This window comes from Alternaria rosae (genome assembly GCF_020736505.1).
Source record: "Alternaria rosae strain MPI-PUGE-AT-0040 chromosome Unknown BKA58scaffold_14, whole genome shotgun sequence".
NCBI classification, from domain to species: Eukaryota; Fungi; Ascomycota; class Dothideomycetes; order Pleosporales; family Pleosporaceae; genus Alternaria; species Alternaria rosae.
Window position 1 is genome coordinate 313,727 of NW_025763583.1, and position 23,624 is coordinate 337,350.

The 23,624-nt window shown below is 52.7% G+C and overlaps 13 protein-coding genes across 13 annotated transcripts; 6 read left to right on the forward strand and 7 right to left on the reverse strand.

Annotated features, from left to right (window-relative positions):
- Position 1: 1 nt before the first annotated feature.
- Positions 2–817, reverse strand: BKA58DRAFT_326565 (endoplasmic reticulum-based factor for assembly of V-ATPase-domain-containing protein; the record flags this gene model as incomplete). The annotated part of the gene is made up of 1 exon (XM_046168073.1): positions 2–817. The coding sequence occupies one exon, from the start codon at positions 815–817 to the stop codon at positions 2–4; it is 816 nt and encodes a 271-aa protein (XP_046019988.1).
- Positions 818–1,321: 504 nt separating this feature from the next.
- BKA58DRAFT_326637 (decaprenyl-diphosphate synthase subunit 1) lies at positions 1,322–2,541 on the forward strand (the record flags this gene model as incomplete). The annotated part of the gene is made up of 2 exons (XM_046168074.1): positions 1,322–2,317; positions 2,380–2,541. 2 exons carry the CDS (start codon positions 1,322–1,324, stop codon positions 2,539–2,541), a joined length of 1,158 nt encoding a protein of 385 aa, XP_046019989.1.
- Positions 2,542–2,919: 378 nt separating this feature from the next.
- On the reverse strand, positions 2,920–4,705 carry BKA58DRAFT_326306 (uncharacterized protein; the record flags this gene model as incomplete). The annotated part of the gene is made up of 3 exons (XM_046168052.1): positions 2,920–3,009; positions 3,077–4,516; positions 4,583–4,705. 3 exons carry the CDS (start codon positions 4,703–4,705, stop codon positions 2,920–2,922), a joined length of 1,653 nt encoding a protein of 550 aa, XP_046019990.1.
- A 166-nt stretch (positions 4,706–4,871) lies between these two features.
- Positions 4,872–5,830, forward strand: BKA58DRAFT_395025 (uncharacterized protein). The gene is made up of 3 exons (XM_046171244.1): positions 4,872–4,973; positions 5,123–5,491; positions 5,569–5,830. The coding sequence occupies exons 1-3, from the start codon at positions 4,929–4,931 to the stop codon at positions 5,722–5,724; spliced, it is 570 nt and encodes a 189-aa protein (XP_046019991.1). The 5' UTR covers positions 4,872–4,928; the 3' UTR covers positions 5,725–5,830.
- A 613-nt stretch (positions 5,831–6,443) lies between these two features.
- On the forward strand, positions 6,444–8,340 carry BKA58DRAFT_432853 (fungal trichothecene efflux pump; the record flags this gene model as incomplete). Its single annotated transcript, XM_046173148.1, has 3 exons — positions 6,444–6,603; positions 6,658–7,507; positions 7,554–8,340. The coding sequence occupies 3 exons, from the start codon at positions 6,444–6,446 to the stop codon at positions 8,338–8,340; spliced, it is 1,797 nt and encodes a 598-aa protein (XP_046019992.1).
- A 13-nt stretch (positions 8,341–8,353) lies between these two features.
- Positions 8,354–9,585, reverse strand: BKA58DRAFT_432854 (plasma membrane ammonium transporter). The gene is made up of 3 exons (XM_046173149.1): positions 9,123–9,585; positions 8,661–9,057; positions 8,354–8,614 (listed from the first exon to the last, which is right to left on the reverse strand). Exons 1-3 carry the CDS (start codon positions 9,407–9,409, stop codon positions 8,444–8,446), a joined length of 855 nt encoding a protein of 284 aa, XP_046019993.1. The 5' UTR covers positions 9,410–9,585; the 3' UTR covers positions 8,354–8,443.
- Positions 9,586–10,250: 665 nt separating this feature from the next.
- On the forward strand, positions 10,251–10,952 carry BKA58DRAFT_450653 (uncharacterized protein). Its single transcript, XM_046174355.1, has one exon. It carries the CDS (start codon positions 10,293–10,295, stop codon positions 10,698–10,700), a length of 408 nt encoding a protein of 135 aa, XP_046019994.1. The 5' UTR covers positions 10,251–10,292; the 3' UTR covers positions 10,701–10,952.
- On the reverse strand, positions 10,696–12,473 carry BKA58DRAFT_450659 (uncharacterized protein; the record flags this gene model as incomplete). The annotated part of the gene is made up of 1 exon (XM_046174356.1): positions 10,696–12,473. A coding segment is annotated over one exon (1,701 nt), but the record flags the coding sequence as incomplete, so codon positions are not given.
- BKA58DRAFT_395032 (thioredoxin-like protein) lies at positions 12,193–13,089 on the reverse strand. Its single transcript, XM_046171245.1, has one exon. The coding sequence runs from the start codon at positions 12,987–12,989 to the stop codon at positions 12,660–12,662; it is 330 nt and encodes a 109-aa protein (XP_046019996.1). The 5' UTR covers positions 12,990–13,089; the 3' UTR covers positions 12,193–12,659.
- Positions 13,090–13,205: 116 nt separating this feature from the next.
- BKA58DRAFT_395033 (uncharacterized protein) lies at positions 13,206–14,135 on the reverse strand. The gene is made up of 2 exons (XM_046171246.1): positions 13,563–14,135; positions 13,206–13,495 (listed from the first exon to the last, which is right to left on the reverse strand). Exons 1-2 carry the CDS (start codon positions 13,693–13,695, stop codon positions 13,401–13,403), a joined length of 228 nt encoding a protein of 75 aa, XP_046019997.1. The 5' UTR covers positions 13,696–14,135; the 3' UTR covers positions 13,206–13,400.
- Positions 14,136–14,235: 100 nt separating this feature from the next.
- On the reverse strand, positions 14,236–19,299 carry BKA58DRAFT_450669 (UDP-glucose:glycoprotein glucosyltransferase-domain-containing protein). The gene is made up of 5 exons (XM_046174357.1): positions 18,913–19,299; positions 18,510–18,863; positions 17,630–18,461; positions 17,320–17,580; positions 14,236–17,266 (listed from the first exon to the last, which is right to left on the reverse strand). Exons 1-5 carry the CDS (start codon positions 19,056–19,058, stop codon positions 14,330–14,332), a joined length of 4,530 nt encoding a protein of 1,509 aa, XP_046019998.1. The 5' UTR covers positions 19,059–19,299; the 3' UTR covers positions 14,236–14,329.
- A 552-nt stretch (positions 19,300–19,851) lies between these two features.
- BKA58DRAFT_415271 (major facilitator superfamily domain-containing protein) lies at positions 19,852–21,570 on the forward strand (the record flags this gene model as incomplete). The annotated part of the gene is made up of 3 exons (XM_046172537.1): positions 19,852–20,152; positions 20,309–20,685; positions 20,812–21,570. 3 exons carry the CDS (start codon positions 19,852–19,854, stop codon positions 21,568–21,570), a joined length of 1,437 nt encoding a protein of 478 aa, XP_046019999.1.
- Positions 21,571–21,709: 139 nt separating this feature from the next.
- BKA58DRAFT_395041 (uncharacterized protein) lies at positions 21,710–23,535 on the forward strand. The gene is made up of 2 exons (XM_046171247.1): positions 21,710–22,314; positions 22,366–23,535. The coding sequence occupies exons 1-2, from the start codon at positions 21,940–21,942 to the stop codon at positions 23,212–23,214; spliced, it is 1,224 nt and encodes a 407-aa protein (XP_046020000.1). The 5' UTR covers positions 21,710–21,939; the 3' UTR covers positions 23,215–23,535.
- The last annotated feature ends 89 nt before the right edge of the window (positions 23,536–23,624 follow it).

Sequence of the window (23,624 nt, forward strand, 5' to 3'; positions counted from 1 at the left end):
TTCAACGATGCTTGCCCTTTCTGAACCTGACTCCATCCACGTCTTTCTCCTTCCACCCTGTCGTGTCACCCTCCTTTCCATCGTCGTCGCCCAGTACCCATGTTTTGACAATCTCCTTGATCTCTGGTTTCTTCTTTTCCAAGCGTTTTGCTTCCCGCACCTTCCTCACGTACCCACTGTAAACAGCCACCTCGGCCACGGCAATGCCCAACGATCCTCCCATGCTGAGTCCTAGCCTACTTCCCACACTCCAGTGTCGCGCGGCAACCCAGATGAATACTGCCACACACACAATCGAAATCAAGATGTTTATGATGAGGATGATCTGCCTATGCACTTCCTCATACGATAAATCGTCTTCTTCGCTGGTTGTTTGCGTTGCTCCAATCGAGAACGGTTCTGGGGCTCGGGGGAAGCGCTGCGAAAAGGATTCGCGTGTTGGTGGTGGGTGCAGCATGCGCTCGTAAGAGAGGGCTTCTTGCTCGGCGCGGAGACGGGCCATCAGGGCGTGGTATTCGGGAGTTTGGGTGGGCTTGGGGGGAGGCGGTGGGATGTAGATTGTTGTGTTGTGCAGGAGGGCGGCTAGGGTTGTTGGTGTGGGTTCCGAGGTGTCTTCTGTGGTCTCTAAAGCGTCATTGGTGTCTTTAGAAACATGCTTCTTCAGCAGCTTTGACAGGTCGATCAACTGGCTGTGGGAGATGGGATTCCCGACTTCAGGCTCCGCAAGCGAGGGCTCGTCGGCGTGCTGGAGTTTCTTGTATTCATCGGTGGATAGGTCTTTCGCTTTTGCGACTGCCCGGACGATACCGGGAGTCATAGTAAGCAAGACCATGGCTGTTTGGCGTATGCTGTGTACACGGTAAGAAACATCGTCACAGGCACGCGGCATAGACGACGCGACAGGGATGTGCGGCGACCGAGGGAAGCTAGCGTTCGGAACGTCATGGATATTTTGACTTCGACAAATCTAGCCGATAGCTGCGGGCGAACATATCACTAGCCCACTTCACCACCACCACCACCACCAACTCTGCACGCCCCCGAGACGCTGCTTCAACCCCTCAATTGCACCGTCTCTCGCCGTTTCAGACAAGGTTTCGAGGACCAACCCTCCATGACGAGCCGAACACCCCGGCTCGCGACGTCCATCGCGCGACAGCAAACTTGCTCACTATCACACATCTCAACACATTCCTACCGTAGCGCCGCCCTCGCCCGCTCAATACACACCCAGAAAAATGCGACACAAACGCTGCACCACCCCTCGCGGCGGCGATACCAGTCCTCCTGGGCCGCCGCAGCCCACGTAGCGCAAAACGTCATGTCCTCGCCGCCACCAGATGCGCCCATCAAGATGGACCCCTTCCAAACCGTCGCCCGCGAGATGAAGTTTCTCACCGGAAACATACGATCATTACTCGGGTCCGGCCACCCCACCCTCGACACCGTCGCAAAGTACTACACACAAAGCGAAGGAAAATACGTGCGGCCCATGCTCGTCCTGCTCATGAGCCGAGCCACAGCCCTCACACCACGGAGTTCAAGACGGGACTTGGGAATCGGGAGTCAAAGTGCAGATATCTCAATTACCAACCCGCGGATCCTGGCAGACGAGAACCCAGACCAGAGTCCCATTAGCAGTATACGACATGACTCTGCGTACACACCTGAAGACAGCGATATCCTCCCCTCCCAACGGCGACTCGCTGAAATCACCGAACTCATCCACACAGCCAGTCTACTCCACGACGATGTAATCGACCACTCCGTCTCCCGCCGCGCCGCACCCAGCGCGAACATCGAATTTGGTAACAAGATGGCCGTCCTGGCTGGCGATTTCCTGCTTGGGCGTGCATCCGTTGCGCTGGCTAGGCTGCGAGATCCCGAAGTTACAGAGTTACTGGCCACAGTGATTGCAAATCTCGTCGAGGGTGAATTCATGCAACTCAAAAACACCGCTCGAGACGAGAAGAATCCCTCCTGGACAGAAGACACAGTGTCATACTACCTCCAAAAAACATATCTCAAATCTGCATCCCTCATCTCGAAAAGTTGTCGCGCCGCAGCTATCCTGGGTGGTTCGAGTCCTGAAGTTGTGGAGGCGGCGTATCTCTATGGCAAGAACCTCGGTCTTGCGTTCCAGCTTGTAGACGATATGCTGGATTACACGGTTAGCGAGGCAGAATTGGGGAAGCCGGCGGGTGCGGACTTGGAATTGGGACTTGCGACTGCGCCGTTGTTGTTTGCGTGGAAGGAGGAGAGTAGTTTGGGGAAGTTGGTCGGGAGGAAGTTTTCGAAGGAGGGGGATGTTCAGAGGGTAAGTCCTGAAAAAGTCGGACCACATGAGATACAGAGTGGAGTGCTGACATGTTGATTTAGGCTCGCGAAATCGTCTCTCAAAGTTCGGGTCTGGAGCAAACCCGCGCTCTGGCACAAGATTACGTCGACAAAGCCATCGAGGCTATATCATTCTTCCCGGAAAGCGAAGCTAAGACCGGACTGGTGGATATGTGCACCAAGGTTATGAAGAGGAGGAAGTGAAGGATACTACCATTACACGATTCAAGATGAGGATACACGGAACCATACACCTGCATCTGATCACTAAAAGCGACTTCCGCGTTGAGATTTTCGCAGAGCATCTGGACGAATACCATGTGTAGATGGATGGGCATGCGGCACAGCGCGGCGCATCTGCACTACGAGAAATGCATCAGTCGTGGAATTTGAACGGCGGAGAACTTCTTCGCGTGTGGGTGCTGGGGCAATATGACACGAGACGTACTTTCACAAATCTACTGGTACGAGAATGTGGTCTACATCTGGCGAAGAGAAACTCTACTTCTGTATATATACATGTTTACGAAATACTAGAGCGACCCGGCCTTCCTGGTCGGCAGACACTCTGGATGCTAGAACTTATATATCGTTTTCGAACGGCCGCACGACTTGCCCCTTTTCTTGTAGGTGGTCTTTGACTTGTTTGACTGTGTATTCGCCTCTGTGGAACTGTCATGTTGTTAGTTTTGTCCAAGTCGATCCCATCTCATGAGAAGGAAGAAAATGTACAACTCACCATTCCAGCACCCAACGCAGCATCCGTCTTCGTCTTCGCAAACACTTCTTCGAAATGACCTGGGTGTCCTGCTCCGCTACTCGCGATAACAGGAATCTTGATCGCATCCTTAACATCGTTGATGAGCTCAGTGTCAAATCCACTGTTACTTCCGTCTTTATCGATGCAGTTTAGCAGAATCTCTCCTGCGCCCATGGCTTCGACTGCGGTGACGAGTTGTCGGACGTCGAAGTCGCGGCCCTCGCGTCCACCCTTGATGGTGCACTGGTACCAGCAGTACTCCTCGCCGTTTGGTCCCAGAGTTGTGGTCTTGATGGTGTGGTGGGGTGTTGCATCGCGAGAAGAGACGTAGACGCGCTTTGGATCCACGCTGATAACGACGGCTTGCCTGCCGTACGCGGAGGAGATGGTTTCTATGGCCGTGGTGCCGGATAGCTTGCTTCCTCGCGCATAGTACTCTTCTGCTGCGGTAACGGCGTCGGAGCCGATGCTTACTTTGTCTGCGCCGGACTTGAAGTACATGGTTGCGATGTCGAGGGCCGATATCTTGCTCCCGTCTGTGTCTACTGTGTCGCGTATGCCTCCGCCAATTGTTAGCGGCACGAACACGGTTTCGCTGGTTCGGCGTAGGATCTCGAGCATCGGTGTGTCGGCTACGGGACAGTTGCGGAAAGATGTGATGTTCAAGAAGGTGACTTCGTCGGCGCCTTGTTCGTAGTATTTCTTTGCCATTTCGACGGGCTTGCCTAGGTTACGCACCCCGCCGCCGGCTCCCTCCTTTTCGCGGACATCGTATTGGTCACCTTTTGTTACTACGAGGTCTCCTTGGTCATTGGTTCGTACGTCGAGGCAGGCGATGACGCGTCTTGTAAGCCCTTCTTTTGTTTCGGCTTCTGATGGCTTCTCGGGTAGCTTCTGCGATATTTTGCCATCCAACCAAGCCTTAAGGACACGTAGACCCGCTGCGCCGCTCTTCTCAGGGTGGAACTGTGTGGCGAAGATGTTTCCCTTTGCGACTGCGCCGATAAACTCCTCGTCGCCGTACCGTGCTGTAGCTACTGCCCAGCCATCCTTCTCCAGCAGACCCTCCTCATATATCGCGGCATATGAGTGAACATAGTAGTATTTCGAGGTTGGTCGAAGGCCGTACAGTGAGTCATCCGTGACTTCTCCGGTGCGCGATGTATTTGCGCTGTTCCATCCGATGTGCGGTACGCTCTTGTCCGTATCCTGAAACTTCCGTAATCGCATAGGGATGACTCCCAGACCCTTCACCTCGGGACTCTCCTCCGAGCCTTCGAACAATGCCTGCACACCAACGCATATTCCCATGAAAGGTTTGCCCGCCCTGATGTGTTCGCGGATGGGTTCGACGTAGCCGGCTTTCTCTAGCTGGGACATGCAGTGGCCAAAGTGGCCGACGCCAGGAATGATGAGTTTCTAGGGGCGATGCTCTATCAGCACTTGTCAATTGTTGCGCGCGTCTTCGTGAGAGGGCGGTGGTACCTCGGCAGAGGGCACATCCGCGGGCGTCTTGACCCATTCGACGGTGTAGCCAACCTTCTCGATGGCATTGACGAGAGAGCGGACGTTGCCGGCGACATAGTCGAGCAAGTGAACTGTCGGCATGATTGGGGATGTGTTCGGAGGGATGATTGTGAGGGTGTTTGACTCGAACAGTGAAAAGTAATTTGGATGCACCCCACGCGTCATTGGAGGGGCAGTTGCGCTACCGCTAGCGCCCGCTGCACCCCTGTCAAATAATTCTTTGGATCTTCATCGTCGTCGCGAAGCCATCGCAAGCAAACTCACGACCCACTACCCACGACAACGCCATACCCTCTACGTCAGTATGGTGCGCAAACTCAAGCATCATGAGCAGAAGCTCTTGAAGAAGGTATGCATCACCTATTCCTCTCCTCCGCCTTTGCGCATCGCCGCCTGGGTAGCCGCGCAAACGATCGCCATTTTCGTCATGCCCACCGGTGCTCTCTCCAGTACATGAAGCTACTAAGAGTTGTTCAGAGACACTAATGTGTTCCACAGGTCGATTTCAACACCTACAAAAGCGACAATGACCACCGAGAAGCCGCCGTCATGCGCCGCTACGCCATCCAAGGACGCGACGACTACCGAAAATACAACCAGCTCGCCGGCTCATTGCGACAACTCGCCCACAGAATCGCAAACCTCGATCCATCTGATCCCTTCCGTGCCAAGCAAGAGGACCTGATATTGGAGAAGCTGTTCTCGATGGGCTTGCTAGGTACTGGTGGCGGCGGGCGTGGAAAACTGTCCGATGTCGAGCACAAGCTCACAGTGAGCGCATTTGCACGGAGGAGATTACCCGTCATCATGACCCGGCTACGTATGGCAGATCACGTACAATCTGCTGTTACACTCGTTGAACAAGGGGTAAGCACGCTGGACGCGGAACATGATCTTTCAGACAAAGTCTGCACAGACGCGACCAGTAGCTAACAGATACACAGCACGTGAGAGTCGGAACCGACGTTATCACAGACCCAGCCTACTTGGTCTCAAGGAATATGGAAGACTTCGTCACATGGGTCGACTCCTCCAAGATTAAGCGCAACATTATGAAGTACCGCGACAAGCTGGACGACTTCGAACTCGAGGCCCTATGAGATTTTCCTTCTTTCTTTTCGGTGGCGTTCGTGGATACAGCATTTGAAGGCGTTACGGCATACTCGCGATATCCGGCTATGACAAAAATTGATCTTTTATCTTCGCTTGTGTCTATCATCTCAATCTGACTGCGCAGCGTATCAAACGAAAATATGTCTCGTTCTACGAGAACGAACGAATTCGATCAGGTGTCCTTCTCCTGAGGCGTCGAAATACAAGGACAGAGATTGGAAGACATGTGTTGGGTGTTTGGCACACCATGTGCTTTGGGGCATACTAAAACTCCGACGGCGATGCGATCTACAGAGCGTAATTCTCCGCTGACTGTTGCGCATACAGGACAACGATAGCCAACACCGGGTATACTAAGTCGGCATTGGCTATGCTTTTCCGACCGCAGGAGCCATGACCAATCACATTTCCTGACTGACGCCACACAGCATGCAGTTCTTTACCCAAACCGGCAATGACGGTGCGTATGCTCATATCGGTACAACACCCCCAAGCGTACTAGAATTTTGAGTCGCTTGCCCGTGCATAAGTGGCATGTCGCTATCTCCACGCATGGGTGGGGCGGTTTGGGGTGATTCCTGGGGTAGCTGACGGATCACACTAGGGAACAGCAGAACGGTATTTATGACAGTGCTGATCCTTCAGCTCTGGATTCAGATATTTTAAGTACTTCGTATCATTCTTCTCTATTGTCGCTTGCTACGCTATGGCTGCGAAAGGAGACCGCGAGCCCTCAGTGGCGCATATTGAAGCGCTCGACCACAGCACGAACACATCGGAACACGACAACTACGTCCACAGTAATGACGCCAACGAAGAGATCGTCCGCCATCTACAAACCACCGGTGAAGATGTCGGCATGACCTGTGCGTAATGCCAAACATCAGCGCTGGCTCCCGGTCATGTCTAACACGTTCCAGTTCGCACATTGATGGCAGCCGTGTCTATGGCCATGTGCTACAACGCTTACCTATTCACCCTCCTCATCCCACCAGCAATTCTCACATACATCAATGCCGATCTTGGCCCAGACCCCAGATACACATGGATTACGATATCTTGGAACCTTGGTGGCGCCATGTTTGTCACTGTTGGTGGACGACTTTCAGACATATTCGGCAGGCGATGGTTCTTCATTGCCGGAGCTATCATTCTCATCATCGGCAGCATCGTTTCAGCAACCGGACAAAGCATCAACCAGATGATAGCCGGTGGTGCCTTGTTTGGCTGCGGCTCCGGGTTCCTGGAAATGGCATTTGGTGCGGTTCAAGAAATCGTGCCGAGCAAATATCGCCATGTTACTATTGGGTTATTCGACGCTGCTTCGATCATAGCACAGATCATGCCGTTGGTCAGTTGGGTCATTATCAAGCAGACGGGCAACTGGCGCATTTGCTACTATGTCATGATAGGCTTCCAGGCTATCAACCTTGCCCTTCTGTTCTTCTTCTACCACCCACCATCCTGGAAAGACAAGAAGGCCGAGCATGGAAAGACTGCCGGCCAGCTTCTGCGCGAATTCGACTGGTTGGGACTATTCCTATTCCTGGCAGGGTGTACACTATTCATCGTTGGTGTCAGCTGGGGTGGATCTCAGGCTCCTTGGGTTTCTGCGACAGTTCTCGCACCTATCATCATCGGACTGGTGACCTTGATCGGTCTGGGATTCTACGAGGCCTACTATAACTTAACGGCACCGCTGTTCCCACCACGTCTCTTTAGGGCATTACGCCACTTTACCGTGCCGATGCTAGTCATGGCCATAGGCGGGCAAGTTTCATCACTCGATAATACGGCCAATGCTAACGAAACACAGGATGCAATACTACTCAAATGCAACTTTGTGGCCACGCCTGTCACAACTCATCTACGCCAGCGACGAAATATCAAAAGGTTTGTACGCCGAAGTTCTGCCACTCGGAACCATCATTGGTGGCATCATCGTGGCTTTCAGCAAGGTTATCGGGCATCAACGTTGGGTCATCATGTTCGCCGTTGCCCTACAGACAGCCTGCGTCGGCGCCATGTCTACATCTACAATGGATAATCCCGTCAAGTCAATCATTCTGACAGTCATCATCTCGACCTGTACCTCTGTCAACCTTCTGAACGGCATGGTTTTGGTAGGCTTCGGAATCGTATATCAGGAAGATATTGGCACTGCAGCTGGTCTTGCAGGAACTTCTCGCCTGCTTGCTGGCGCTGTCGCTACCGCCATCTTTGGAAACGTCACAAACAACAAATACGGAGACGCCTTGCCTGCGCGCGTTCGTGCCAATCTCGCACCCTTCAATCTCTCGTCGGATATTGTCACTAGGCTGATCACCGCAGCGAGAGCAAACACGGCTGCCGGGTATCAGGCTATACCAGGCATAACCCCTGCTATCCGAGCTGCAGCCAGCTTAGGGAACAAGCAAGCATACTTGGAGGGGGCGCATTTGTCGTATCTAGTAGCATTGGCGTTTGGGCTGCTAGGAGTCGTCGCTGCATTCTTTATCCCATCTGTGGATAAGAGAAAATACACTAGTAAGACTGTTGCTGTGCAGAGACGCGATAGAAAAGAGTTGCAGGAAAAGAAGATCGCTGGAACTGGAGGGCCATGATGGCCTTTGTCCTGGTTAAGAGTTCCATATTCGCAATGACATACAAGATATTACCACGCGATTACAATACACAGGAGTCGCTCTCAAAAGGCATGACTGATGTTCAATCCTTCTTCTCGCTTGCATTTGCACCAATCTCAACATCCGTCTTCGCCCAGTATTTGCTGAGATCGCCAACAGGCGGGCACACAGACCAGCGCATCTCCGCAGCCATGATGACGAAGAGCATGTACCAACCCAGCAAGCCAACTATGAAGAGCAGCGCTCCACCGGCCTTTGAGCGTCAGTAATGATCCTCCAAAGCTTCCCAAATGACTCACCTTCTGCAGCTTCAGCGCCTTATCAAAATCCCCCGTACTCAGCGCCCAATAAGCACCACTCAGCACCCAAGCGCCTATCGTCACAAACCCAAAGATGCCCGCAAAGACCATGTTGATCCGGATGGTAAACAGCCAGAATGTCGCCAACGCAAAACCCCAAACAAGCAAATACAACGCAATGACAGCGTTCATCTCTTTGCTTACCGCCCCTGCTGCCGCATCGCCGGTGGGTGAGTACGCTGCTGCGAGACCCAGCGTGGGCAATTGCAACATGCCAAACGATAGCCAGAAGACGGCGAAGAGACCGCATACCATCATAGGAAAGAATTGAGCTTGGATCCAGAGAAAGATTGTGGAGAGAATGAGGAGGACGGGGCCGGTGAAGAAGAATATGCCGCTGCGGGAGGGTTAGTATGCGGTTGAGATGGGGATGGGTGTGGGGAGGAGGGAGAAAAGACTTACACGACAGCTTGCATGCCAGCGGCACCTCCCCAGCCCATTAGTACCATGGAGAAGGTGAAGGTTGAAATGACGAATCCCAGGAAACCCAAGGGCGTTGCGTTGGCATATCTTCCCACGCGGTCGTTTGCGTGCGGTGTTTTTGGTGCGAGATACAGTTTCTCAAATAGCTCCGGGCTGATCGAGATGTTTGTTGATGTATGAGCGAGGTGTGGCTCTTTGACAATGCGATCAGAGTCTGTGCTATTGGTTGTTTCCATTGGATGCGCCGTTACCGTCGTTGTCGCCATGATTGGTTGTCGTAGCTATGTTCGCAACAGAGCAGGTGATATAGAGATACCTAGGTATGTAGAATGGTTTTGTAGTAATCGTACAGCAACCTTGCAGCACAGGCATCAACTCAGGGTACTCCACACTTATCAACTCGAGAGCATCCCTGTCTTCTGCCGCTCACCAGTTCTCCTTCACATGCACATGCGCGGTGGGGTACACGACCTCGAACGCCCTCTTCTTGGTCGTCCACTCATCCATCTCACGCCCCGTCTTCCAAGCCACCCATCTCGGTCTCCATATACATTATTCGCAATCCTCATTCGTCAGTTCTTCAAATCCTGCCGCTACGGCTCGGCCAATACCTCCCAACTGGCTGGATATATATCACGATTACGCCGAAAAGCCTCCCTCGCTACAGCTTGCTTGCGAGAACATAAAAGCGATGGTCAGCATCTTTGAATGCAGTGGTGGAGGTCGGGTGTTCCCCGCTCGCTACCCTTGTGCTGGGCTTACCCGGCAATTTCTAAGATGACGGTGATTGGCTGGGATGGGACGGGAAGGCATGCCCCATGTCTTGGGTGTGGTCAGCGGGGACTAGGATGTAGTGCGATGGCCGGATGGAGATTGGTGGGGTGACTTGGGGGTGGGGATCGAGTTGCGATGCGATGCGATGCGAGGAGGGTTTGGTGGATATGGGTGGAGTAGGGGTTCATCGACACATATATCTCTCTTTGGGGTGAGACAGAATACATCGATGCGAATGTACGGGTATAACATCTCGTTTCATATCGCAACTTGACCAAAGGCCAATACTAGATGCACATCAAGAACAGTAAGACGAGTACATTACTCTACGTAGGCGTATGAAGAATCGCTAGCGAACTATTTCAACGGAAGGCGATGCTAAGAGCTCCAGACTGGCCACCAGGAGGGCCTGCGAGTCAACGCCCTGACGATTCTATCCATTTGTATCTATGCATCTTCGCGTCCAATAGCAGACATGCGTCTACAGGTTGCCTTGGCCTGCGTGAGCCCTTCCCATTCTTTCGTATCATGGAATTGTTTCGCTTCTTCATGTTTTTTCGCTTCTTCGTGTTTTTTTGCTTCTTCGTATTCTTTCGCCTCTTCACGTTTCTTTGCCTCTTCACGCGCCTTCGCTTCTTCACGTCCCTTCGCCTCCGACCGTACCTTAGCCTTAATCTTCGCTTCAGCTTCTGCTTGAATATCCGCTCTTACTTGAGCTTCTATCAGTGCTCTGTCATATCTGCGATCCTTCGCCTCTATATGAGCTTTCATTTCTTCCCATGACTTCGCCTCCATCCATGCCTCCTCCTCTCTCTTTACCTGAGCTTCCATCTTTGCCTTGATCTCCGCTTGTGCTTAAGCCAAACCCTGTGCTGGAGCCTCTGCCTTTGCTTTGTCGACCATTTCCGTGAGTCCTGAAACAATACCGAACTGGCTACCCCATTTGTCGAGCCAGTTACGGAATTCTACGAAACTTCCAGATCTTCCAGCTCCAGTGGTAGCGAGGAACGCCGAAAGCCTCATCTGTTGGAGAGGAAGAGCATCGGCTGCTACTATACTGCCTTCTTTCTTGTATCTCGAGTCGTAGGGTATCGTGATAGTGTTGAGCATATCGACGTAGGCGCCTGAAGGGGGGTTGTACTCACCGTGTCTGTCGACCCGGAGCATTCGCTTGGGATACATGTTGGTACCCCATTCCAATGATGTGGAATGTCTGTATAATTCGTGGACGATAGGAACGCTCCGGCTTTTGATGGAAGGGCCCTTTCGGTTCAGGCCACTCCCACCCGATGTCGAGATTATCAGGCCTACCATACAGTCGTCCAGCTTCTCCACGATGATTATCGGATACGATTTAGCGCAAATGTAGCCAAATTCAGTGTGAATGTCGGAGGAAGATGCGAACAAAGTTGGACGCAGAACGGGGAACCAGCCGATGTCGCCAACGCTGAGAGCATCTGGTTCGATGCGTTTGACATTGCTGTACTGCTTTTGTTGAGGACACAGAATGATTTTCGATAGCTTTTCGTCCACCTTGACGAGGGCGGTCTTGCTTGTGAGAACAGGGGTAGCCACATCCGAAGCTGCAGTCCCGGGGACGTCCTTCGTGACGACCACCACGTCAGAAGGCACATCAGTGACCTTGACCTGTGCAGTAGTTACTATGATGTCTGTGGACATAGGGCTTGTAGTGGTTGTGATAGGCGAAGGTATAGGAGCAGTAGTGGCTGTTTTGGGTGCAGCCGATAAAGGACTCCATGTGCCAACACCGGGTACCTCGATGTTACTCTTTGCGGCGCGATTTGCCGTGACCATTGCTGTGTATGCTTTGTTGGAAAGGCCAGATCGTTTCGATATACACTGTAAAATCTCTTCCCTCTGATTGGCAATGTCGTTCTTGAGCTCCTCCGATCTATGGTCGTGTACCGTCGCTCCTGACGCTTCGATAGACCCATCTTGTATTATTCTCCTCTCTCGATCATGTACTCGAAGCTCTTTCTTCAGGCGATCATAACCTGTTTGAGGGTGGTAGTAAGTGAGCGTAGGGGCAATGAGATCCTCCCAGGCCTCGGATTCGGTCGACGCTGCTTGTACTAGTTCCGAAATCGAGATGGATGGTAGGCGGTGTTCTCCGGATGTATTCTCAGTGCGAAAACCTTTGGAGCTGGTCTCGTATGTCACTCCGGCGGCTTGAAGACTCGCCTTGCATCCTCGGAAATCGTCTTTCATGATTGACAACCACTCATCTTTAGCTGTGTGTTCCAGTCGCGCTATAGCTTCTTCGTACTCTGCGGTTCTTATCATTTCTCGTCGCAGTAAATGCTCTCTGTAGGAGCCCGACATACTGCCGAAACGTGTGGTACTGGATTGGATACGTGTCTGGCCGGAAACGCTTTGGTATGGATCAATCAGGAAGAGTCGATGCTGTGACTGAGGAAGAATGGATGCGGCGTTAACTTCATGGAACTTTGGAAGAATTGTGTCGAAAATTATACGAGCAGGTGAGAAAGGTCTTTGCAACGTGGGATGATCGTGCAAAGGGCGTTTCGCTTCTTGAAGCTGCCTTCACCTCTGCGCTAGGCAGCCGCAATTCCACCGCAGTTTAATGCTCATACATCGACGGTGCAGTGAGATTTGACGAGTACAAAAAAAAAGTTAATGAGCCTCGGTAGCGGCTCTGTCTGGGATCATGGCATTCTCTCACCCCCACCATTCTTCCCTCACACCCTCTCCCTTCCCTCCTTACAAACACCCCTCAATAGCCTTCCTCACCTCCTTCGGTTTCGCCCCAGTAACCCCCTCCATGATATCGCCATCCTTGAACACACTAAACGTCGGCATACTCCTCACTCCCAGCTCCTGCGCAATATCCTCACACTCCTCTACATCATACGTGTAAAACTTTACATTCGGGTACTCAGCCACCATCTTGGCGACTTCGGGGGCGACGATGTGGCAGTTCTTGCACCATGTTGCTGTGCCTTCGAGGATGGTGACGCCTTCGTACATGACGGCTTTGAGGTACTCGGCTTTGGAGTGGAGGGTGGGTATTGTGGGGGTTTCTGAGGTCATTTTGGGGGAGTTTGTGCGATAGTAATAGGGAAGTTATGAGATGGAAGATTTCGTCAAAGTGCGTGTCCGTTGTTGTTGTTGTGGTACGTTTCGTGAGCTGCATGGCTGGGGTGGGGATGTGTGGGGAAAGAGAAGATGATGTTGGTGACGTCATCGCTTTGCCCGTGGAAAGAACGCCGACGAGACAGTCCATCGTCTCGTCCTCACACTGATGCTGGACGTGTAACACCTGCGAAGGAGCTCCAGCTTGTAATGTAAGTCTAATAGTATACCCACACAACACGAGACACAGTGGACAGCGGTGATCACTCATCACGCATATAGCAGGAGCATCATTGATGTTGAAAGACATTACATTCTCATCTCAATATGGTATCATAATCATCTCTTTCTACTTCTACTTCCACTCCCTTACTCGCCCTTACCCTGCTTTCCATAGAAAGCATCCTCACCACCAAGGGCCTTGAGCGCCTCAGCAGACTTCTTCTTGGACTCTTCGCTGGTGTCTGCAATTCGTCAGTATTCCATCCGACTCCCACACAAGAAATGACGAGTTGACTAGGGAAAACATACTGGGGTTGCTCAGATTGGCCTTGTGTCCGGAAGCCTTGTTGCTGATATCCTCGGTAGTGTTGTTGATGTTCTGGTCTGCCTCGCTCAGACCGGGGGCGGTAATGCCCTGGTGGGAAACTCCTTGGCCAGACATGTTTGATAGAGGTTTGACGTGAAGTTCGACTTGGTCGTGGGTTTGAAAATGTAGATGGAGTTGTTTTGTGATGAGTAGTTGCTGATGTATAGTGCTCTTCCACACATCAAAGGCCAGCCTTATATACCCACGACACACACTTGCGCCCTGTTGCACAACACCTCCACATTACGTCTTCAGCAGCCATATGACGCTGAAGCAACTAACCTATGTCATACCTGTCTTGGCATGAACTGGCCTTCTCCACCCAATCCCAGGTACAGCCGGGGCCGGCGCAGCCATAAATGTACGCTAGAGGAGCCGAGACCCGATCGTGTGTGGTATCTGTCTCATTTCATCAAAGTCCCCATAGTTTTAGAAGATATGGAAAACCTGTTATCAGCGCTTCAATCTATGTGCAAAGCTTTGAGCGCTATGACCGCATCGCGTGGTGGTTGTCGATCATCTCGAGGGTGGACGGGAGACACGGTTCTATCGGCCCTTTTCATCAAAGGGGTCAACGAATCACGAGGGAGCTGCGAACAGGAACATCGAACTTCGGTATGTTTTGGAAGAAAGCTTTTTTGTTGCTGGTGAAGTGAACGTAGGGCGCTCACTCCCGCACGACATCTATCGTCTATCCCCCATCTCCCGCTCACAACTCACTATGCCCCTCCCTCTCAGCATCCTTCTCCTTCTTCTCCCTCAACTGTTCTTGCTCCTGCACATCCACCACACCCGCCTTCTCTTCCTCTCCCTTGACGCGCCTGGCCAACGCCGCAATCTCCTCATCATACACATTCCACTCCGGCACTTGCCTCCTCGCACGATCCAACTTAGGTTCCTTAGTCTGCGGATTATTACACAGATCGATCGTCTTCGCCTTTGCAAGATCCTCATCGCTGCACCAGGTCTCGCACCAAAGCCACTCCTGTGGTAAACTGTGGATGGGAAGGTTGAACTGCATGTTATTTGGTAGGTCTTGGTCGAGATTGGAGAGCGAGTTGGGGTCGGCGGAGAGGGCGTGATATTGCTGGCGCAATCTGTCACCCGCGGCGAGTTGGCGGAAGCGGTTCAGGTCTACGACGTAAAGTGCGGAAATGTGGTAGGGGCGGCCGCGGAGGAAGTTGGACCAGTAACCTGTTTTCCAGAAACGGAAACCTTCCATTTCTGTGCGTGAGTCGCCCATGGGTGTGAAACCGTATGGGGCGCCTTCGAGATCGTGCTGGACGAGTTCGTACATGTCAGTTCGCACGATTTGGTCGGCGTCGACGAAGATGACTTTCTCGAGATCTAGGGGGAATAGGACGTCCAGGAAGAGGATCTTGTACCCCCAGATCTCGCGTTGCTTTTCGGTTTGTCCACGCAGCCAGTGGGGCCATTTATAAGTGACCATCTCGTATTCGAATCCGTACTCAGCAGCGATGTGTGGAAGGAAGGATTTGAAGCTGGGAGACAGGAACTGCTCGATGAACCAGAACTTGACGGTGTGTTTTGTGTGCTTCATGACAGACACCATCATAATGTTCAGCATACGCTCGTACAAGTGGCCTGAAGCGACAGAGAAGATGTTGATGTCTGCTTGCGTGCCCTTCTTTGCTGCTTTGCTTCCAGAGAACAGGTCAGCGCCCTTTTGCAGGACCTTCTCGGAGTCAAAGTTGAGACCAATCTTGCCGAGGAACTTGTTGACCTTCTGTGCGCTCTTGCCAACTAGCTCAGAGGCGAGCGATTCTTCAGGAGCGAGTACATCGGTCTCCTCGTGACCTGGCTTGCGCGATAGTCGAGGGAAGATTGTAGCTCCTTGGAAGCTCATGAGAGCGATCTCGGTAGTCTCGTCACCAGGCACGGGTGCCCAGCTAATAGGACCTGCACTATCAAGTTTGAAAACTTCCTGAGAGCGACCGCTCTTCAGCTGAATGTTGTAGAAGCCGGGAGTGGCCTTGAACTGGAAGTAGCCGAGATTGGCCATGATGATGGTATCCGCGAAATGAGGGTCCCGCTCAGTGGCAAGGACAACTTCAGCACCACGTGGCGGCTGACCACCATTCGCAGTGTCACGAGAGTGGCCTTCGATAAGGATGTTCTCCAATTCATAGATAGCGGTAACATCAGTACCAGCAGGTATGGTGCTAAGCTTGATGTTGTCGAGATCATATACAGACTCTTTCGGAGCAACTAGCCAAGAGGGCGGCACATCCATGCCAAGGTTGAGCAAAGCCTCTTTGGGAATGCCATCAAAATGGGTTCCGAAACTTCCGATAGTTCCATCGGGGGTGAATGATGGTCGAGCTTCGAGAACGTATCTGTAGAAACGTTTCACGGGAAGTTCTTGAAGCATCTGCTTAGGGTTCAGGAAAAGCTTAAGATGTACGCCGTTCATATCGCTGAGCACTTTCAGAATAGGTACCCACTTCTGTGCCAGCTCTGTAGCAGGATCAATTGAAGCCACGATCTGAAAGACAGCTTTGTCTTCATCACCCCGGATGATAGCGGTATGCTTGGCAGTCCAGTTGTTGTATGTACTCATCCTCAGGGTCGATGCAGTCTCGAAGATGCCTTCTGGAACGTCCGAAACAGTGGAGAGTGCGACCAATGACTGGATCTTCGCAACGTCTAGGGGAGCGTTAATCTTTTCCATGAGTTCAAGATCTGCGAGAGCTTTGTTCAACGGCTCAACGCGTTTAACCTGCTCATAAGTGACAAAAGTTTCCACGTCATCCTGTGAAAATCCATAGTCTTCTGGGATGGGGCCGACATAGCGTCCGTTCACAAGCATACCGTTCTGTCCCGGCTTCAGGCCAAACGCGTCGTAGATTGGTTCGGCGACCTTCCAGAATGAGGTGGAATTGGCGGGTATCGGTCCATAGTTGGCATCCCGGTTCAATAGCTCGGAAAGAGCTTCGCTTGTAAGCCTATGGCCAGACTTGATATAAGTCTCTAGAAGGTCTTCGGAGGCGTTGGATTGTTCCGCGCCGGCTTTCGGGTTGTGTATGAGGACAGCCTCGATGTTCGGATTCGCCTCGCGGAAATCCGCCAGCGCTTTGAGAAGCGCAAAGCCAGCCTCCGAATCGAAATCTGCCACGAGCGTGACGTGAATCCAGTCACTCTTACTAGCAGACTCTGATGCCTGGATCCGCGGCATCTTATTATAGTGCTCACCATGGGTCTCTTCAAACTCAGCCATGTTAATGAGCGTGATGTTCTTCTCGTTCTCCGGGATGATTAGAGGATTGCGCTTAGCAGCAGCTGAGGCCAAGAAATGTTGCGGGACCCAACTATCGCTGTTGAAGTTGCCATTGAAGACTGCTTGCTGGATCTGACGAAGATCCATACCGACTCTTTGGCTTAGTGTTCCAAGCCATTCCTCGGTTGCTGGGATAGGGACACCGTTAACAAAGACTGGGGCTTTTGGCCCTTCTGCTGCTAGGCGCTTTAGATACTGCTTGGCGCCTGTAATGCGCTGGTCTAAAGTTTCTGACTTCAGTACATCATCGAACGCCAGCGGCTCCTTTCCTTCGAGGAGCGCGGTTTTCTTGACTGTCGCGTCGAAAGTGGCTTGGTCTGCGTGCGCCAGCTTCTTGCCATCTGCCAACTGAACTTTGCGTCAGCGCAACATACGAATCCATGGGAAAGTCTATCACTTACTACTTGAAGGTATTCAATCACAGCAGGTAGTCCATACGCGTCGTGCAAATGATAAATTACTTTGGCCTGGTCAAGAGCACCAGATGTAGCGGTCTGAGGAACGATACCCCAGCGCAGGGGAATGCCGCGCCTGATAAGACTGAGGATAGTCTCAAGCATGGTCGTGACATCCTCGGATGAAGTTAAGTCGACGGCGACGATGGCGTTGTGAATGTCCCTGCGGCAAGATGGCAGCTGACCAGGGTATGTTCTTTGTAGCAACTGTAGTCATGATTAGCTCCCGATCGATGATATGCATGGTCATACACACCGCCCTGAGTTCACTTGGCCACCCTTCGTACATTGGATCGTTTTCGATGTCGTTCAGCCACAAGATGACATTACCTCCTTCGGTAGCATCTCTGAAGTCGTAACGTTGAGGTTCAGCATCCGTCTGAGTCTGAGCGATAGAATTATGTGACAATAGCGAGATGACCTCAGAACCGCTCAGACCCTGACTGCGTATCCCATTGATCAATTTACGTTCATGTCGCAAGTGCGCCAAGAGCGAGAACGGGTTCACGTCGCGTGCTGGGACCTGCACACCGTTGATCCAGATGACATTGTACCCGGTAGGAAGGAGTTGCTCGCGATTCTTCAGATGTTCGTCCAGGAAATCGTCGGACGCGTTATGAGCTGCGATGATGGACGAGTACTTCGGGAAGTCTTGCACGAGCTTCATGAGGGTATCCATGGGCTGTTCGCTTTGGGTTACAAAACTGGCAGCCTTCAGCCCTAGATCAGATACCTCGTCCTTGGATAAGGGCTTGAGGTCTGCGACGTCTTCATCGTCATCGAGGCCAGTGCCCATTAGCTTCTGGGAAGCACTCTTGTCTCCCTGCTCGGCCTGCCTGTCGTCTATGACAATGTAGTCGGTTCGCTTCAGTTGCAGCTCGACACCGTATCCGTTCACCACCAGCGGCGTTGTTGGCGCCTTCAGAGAAGGCTTGTGCCGGACACGGTATGAAGTTTTTCCTTGCTTGGCCGTATCACTCAATGTCTTGTGCCATTTCTTGAATCGCGGAGCGGTGATGTCGGCGTAGAGGATCGCAGGCAGAGCCGAACTGTTGCCAAGTATGCGGTCGAAGGGTAATTGATATGTCCTGCGCAGTTCTCAGCGTCTGTCCGTGGGCTAAGCCATTCGTACGTACCGTTCACTCTCAATGTCTCCAAACGGCTCGTCCAGATGTACGGAGCAGTACTGCTTCCCATGAAACGATGCCCAAATCTCGCATTTCTCGTTCTGCTCCGCTTTCAACGAGGGCTCCACCGATGTATTGTAGAATTGGTAATGTGCTTCTATCCGTGGCGCAGCCGACCGGATGGAGAGGGCGAGGTCGAAGGAAGCGAGGGCTTCAGGCTGAGTGATGTGTCCATCGCTTTGCAATAGGTCTACAAAGGCTGTGTACAGCGCCTGCTCGGTGGTCTTTTCGTCGAAGTACCCCTCGGATACGCGGTCGAGGATGGGGTAGTATGCTGTCGCGTTTTCTTCTGCAGCGGTTTCTCTGGGAGGTATTAGCTGCAAATCTTGGTTTTAACACACGCGAAGCTTACAATAACTCTACCAGATATGGCGCAGGATTGAAGGAAGCTAGAAGAGCGACACTGACACCTGGACGACCAGCGTGCGCGCCAATGTGACTGAAGGCGCTGAGCACTAAGAAAGCTTTCGCGCTCAGTATAGAGGCTGAAGCTCGCATCGTGTATGCTTTTCCCCAAGCCCTGGAAAAATTGTGGTGTCGTGTAGCTACAAAGAGTGATAGTCGTGATGTTCCGAAAGTTCAACTTCCAGTCTCAAGAAGTTGCAACGTGTAGCATAACGTCAGATTGAATCGGACATAGAACGAAGCCTGAATGTAGCCACGTGAAGTAAAGCAGTTCAACGCATGAAAAATCCGCAGCCAAAACAGGAGCAGTAGTCGCGTATAGCTATGAGGATGATTGCTCCTCTTCCACGTCCCCTCCAGTATCGAGCTCCAAGTGTCAGGTACCAGATCCCTGCAGCAATGATGGCGCTAACGCGATAGGGCCGCGGCTTCCTTATCGCGTCAGTCCCGCCGCCGAACCTCCGTCTGCCATCACACCAGACGGAAAGCTTCCGCCATTCACTCACCTAGCTGAATCTAGAAGCGGCTCTTGCGCTGTGGAAGAACCATTAGCAGAACTTTCGTAGGCTATTCGCCAAGTCATGAGATCTCCATCGCCAAATTGCTGCCCACTCACGGAGTTGCCGTGCGCTGTGCCAAACTGCTGAACATGTATTAATCAGCGGCCCACGCCCTACGAGGATGCAAGGCGTGGCCAAGAGCTGCAGTCAGGCTCTACATGGAGGATTATGATGTCGCGACTACTACCGTTCCGCCAGCATCGGTCTGATCTCATATAGCGGGACCTGCCCACCTAGCACTCTCTTACTCTTAGGATATGTAGTATCAATCTCGACTAATCTTCCACCGTTTTTCCTCAAGCGACTCATCATCCCTCTTCTTCAACATGTCGCAAACCGCAACATCCATTGAACTTGTGAGCTACCCGGAGACCTCGATTCCAGCCCTCGCAGCCAAACCATTGAGCAATGGGAGAAGCAAAGACACGCTGTCGATACCTGAGGATTTACGTCCTATCAATGGAGTCCAGGAATCTTTCGCTGCTGAACAGCGAGATGGTCCTGGCAAAGGAACGACGGCTATCGTCTTGGTGACGGTCGTGTGTGTCACGATGGTCAGCTCCATGCTGTCGGGTGTCATGACTGTCACGCTGCCTACAGTTGCACGAGAACTAGAACTCGCACCTAGTGTGCTCTTATGGTAGGTGAAGGTGCATCATATTTGATACTCGCGTACTGACGACCCTAGGCCCATCTCCATCTACGCCTTGACCTGCGGCTGCACCCTTCTCCTGCTCGGTTCCGTCGCCGATGTCGTTGGCTCCCGACCCATGTATTTGGTAGGATGTCTTCTCCAATCCGCCTTCACACTGGCATGTGGATTGGCGCAGACTGGAACACAGCTCATCGTGTTCCGTGCTTTCGCAGGCGTCGCCATCTCCTTCTGCCTCCCCTCGGCTGTTAGTATCATCACCAGCACGTTTCCAGAAGGCAAGAGCAGGAACGTTGCATTTGCATCCATGGGCGGTGGCCAACCCATAGGTTTCTCCTTCGGACTAGTGCTCGGAGGTATCTTCGCTGATACCATCGGATGGCGATGGGGTTTCCACCTCAGCGCGATCACCAACACGATCGTCTTCGTTCTTGGGTTGTTCGGTCTACCAAAAGTCGACAACAAGCAGTCGCATGTCTGGTCTCGTTTGCAGAGCGACATTGATTGGGTTGGCATTCTCTTTGGAAGCGCATCATTGGCGCTCCTCTCATACTGTTTTGCGTGAGTGCGGATCTCATATATGTGATAGCTCAAAACTAATGGCTTTAGTCTGATATCCGAAGAGACTGCTAAGATCCGGGAGCCTACCACCCTCGGTCTGTTAATCACTGCGATCGCTCTCATTCCCGCATTCATCTTCTGGGTCGGCAGACAAGAACGACTGGGCCGGCCCGCGATCATCCCGAATTCACTCTGGCGTAACCGCATCTTCAGCATCATCTGCATCGGGGTCTTCATCACGTGGGGAACTTTCAATGCCGTGGAATCGTACCACACACTGTTCTTCCAGAATGTCCAGAAGCTATCGGCGATCCAGACGTCGATCCGGTTCCTACCCGGACCAGTCGCTGGTGCTCTCGCCAATCTGGTAATGGGCCTGATTGCTCACAGGGTTCGAGCTGACTGGGCGGTAACTGTGGGATTGTTCTGCACGACTCTTGGCGGGCTGCTCATGTGCGTCATACAGCCCGAATGGTCCTACTGGAACTGCGCATTCCTTTCCGTGTTCTTTAACCCCATTGGTGCGGACGCTTTGTTTACAGTCTCGAACCTTGTCATCACCTCAGTGTTTCCAGCGCGGACGCAGGGACTGGCAGGCGGCGTCTTCAACACGGTAGCGCAGATTGGCAAAAGTGTAGGGCTGGCGACCAGTGCAGTGATTGCGTCTAGTGTGACGGAGCATTCGGGCTATGTTGAGAAAGAGAGTCCTGCAGCACTAATGGAGGGATTCCGTGCGGCATTCTGGTATCTGTTTGCGTTGAGCTGCGCTACGGGTCTGCTGTTGGGGTGGGGGCTGAGAGGAATTGGGCGGGTGGGAATGAAGAGGGAGTAAAAAGTTAAATGGGATAGAACAGAGTCCGCTAAGATAATTGAAGCAATGCTGCGCTGCCAAGCGTTAGACCCGGGCGGGTGAAATGTCGAAAGGTAGATGTGAAGCCTTGTTTCAGCTTGGGTCCAGGGCTGAGGCACATGCAAGGATGTCGCCTAGTGACATCTGGACGCGCAACCAGGCCCAGGTACGGGAAGATCCACCTAAAGTCGAGGGCGAGCTGACGACAACCACGCCCACGACCCCGGCGCCTTGTCTCCCGCGCCATGATCATCACGTAGGTCTCGAACACCTCTCCACAACCATCAATGCGGGTGAAGCATTGCCAATAATTCTCCGCGCCCTCGCTACTAGCCGTTGCCGTCTCCCACCATGCTTAGCGGACCCCCGAGGGCCATCCCGCTCGTCTTCGTCTTTCTGGCCGCCTGCCTGGTGTGGTGGTATCTCCACGCCATCCCAGGCGCCGGCTCGTCGATTCCAGCATGGAACTCCGGGAGTGCTGCCCAGGGCTATCGGCCCTCGTTGCGCGGTGACCCGCTCGACTTTGGCCTGCCGCTGCGCTTCTCAGACGGGCAGAAGAAGCCGCCGGGCAGCAACTACACGTACAAGATCATCGTGCCCAAGACGCAGAAGGAGGACATTAGCTGGATGGACAAGGAGATCCCCGATGCGCCTCTGGTAGTCTATGAAGTGGACAACCCCAATGCCGAGCACAAGATCCCCAAGAACAAGGGCCGCGAGGCCATGGTATGCATCTTACCTGTATATGTGGCGGAGTTGCCAGCTAATTGAGACCAGGTCTACCTCTCCTACATCATCGACCACTATGACGACCTCCCCGATACATCCATCTTCATGCACGCCCACCGCCACGCCTGGCACAACAACCAGCTGCTCGGCCTCGACGCAGCGCAGATGATCCAGCGCCTCAACCACGAGCGCGTCGCTCGCATGGGCTACATGAACGTGCGCTGCCACCACGACCCCGGCTGCCCCGACTGGATCCACATGGACCGCCCCGGCGGCGACTTCGACTTCTTCCACAAGCCCGAGGAGATCTACTGGCGGCGCAACATCTGGGAGGAGATCCACCCGGGAGCCCCCATCCCGCCCTCCATTTCCGGCATCTGCTGCGCGCAATTCGCCGTGTCACGCCAGCGCATCCAAGAAGTCCCCATTGAGCGCTTCATCCACTACCGCAAGTGGCTCCTCACAACCGGCATGGACGACCAGTTCTCCGGCCGCATCTTCGAATACATCTGGCACTACATCTTCACCGGCCATGAAGTCCACTGCCCGGCTATGAACACATGTTACTGCGACGGCTACGGCATCTGCTTCGGCGGCCAGAAGAAGTACGACGAGTACTTCAAGAAGCAGGACGCTCGCAACGAGAAGTTTACCGAGCTAGATAAATTCAACAAGCGCGAAGAGGAGGCTAAGAAGGACGGAAAGGACCCCAACTTTTCCAAAGAAGAAATCGAGACAATCACGAAGCTTAGGACAGAGATCTCGGGTATGGATAGAGAGTTGGATGCGTTGAGGGAGGAGGCGAAGAAGAGGGGTGATGACCCCAAGGCGAGGAAGGAGGAGACGGAGAGTTGGGATTCGACGCATATCTGGGACTACGCTCCGAAGAACAATTAGGTTGGGTATTTGGTGATGGGTATATCTTGGGAAGGGGGGTTACTGTCACTGTTCACGCAAACCGCATGCACAGGGTAGGCGTTCAAGGGGGCGTTTTCGAATAGGGCGTACTTTGGTATCGTCGCGGCGAGCTTGCGCCGTGCATGAGAGCTTGCATTAGATTTCCGTCACTTAAGATAGTACTTAACGATGTGTTGTTCTCTCTGCTGAGTTTGGAATTTATGGTGCTGGTGAGGGGTTCTCTCACCTGTCGACCTGGTCAATCGATATATCTCGACTGGTCGTAGGAAAACAAAATTCAGTATCACGCATCTAATTTTCCCATCAACTTTATACGCACTGCATGCAATTGAGCTAGAGGTAAAAGTTCTCCACCGCCTTGCGCTGCCCATGCGGTCGTGCTGGTCTCC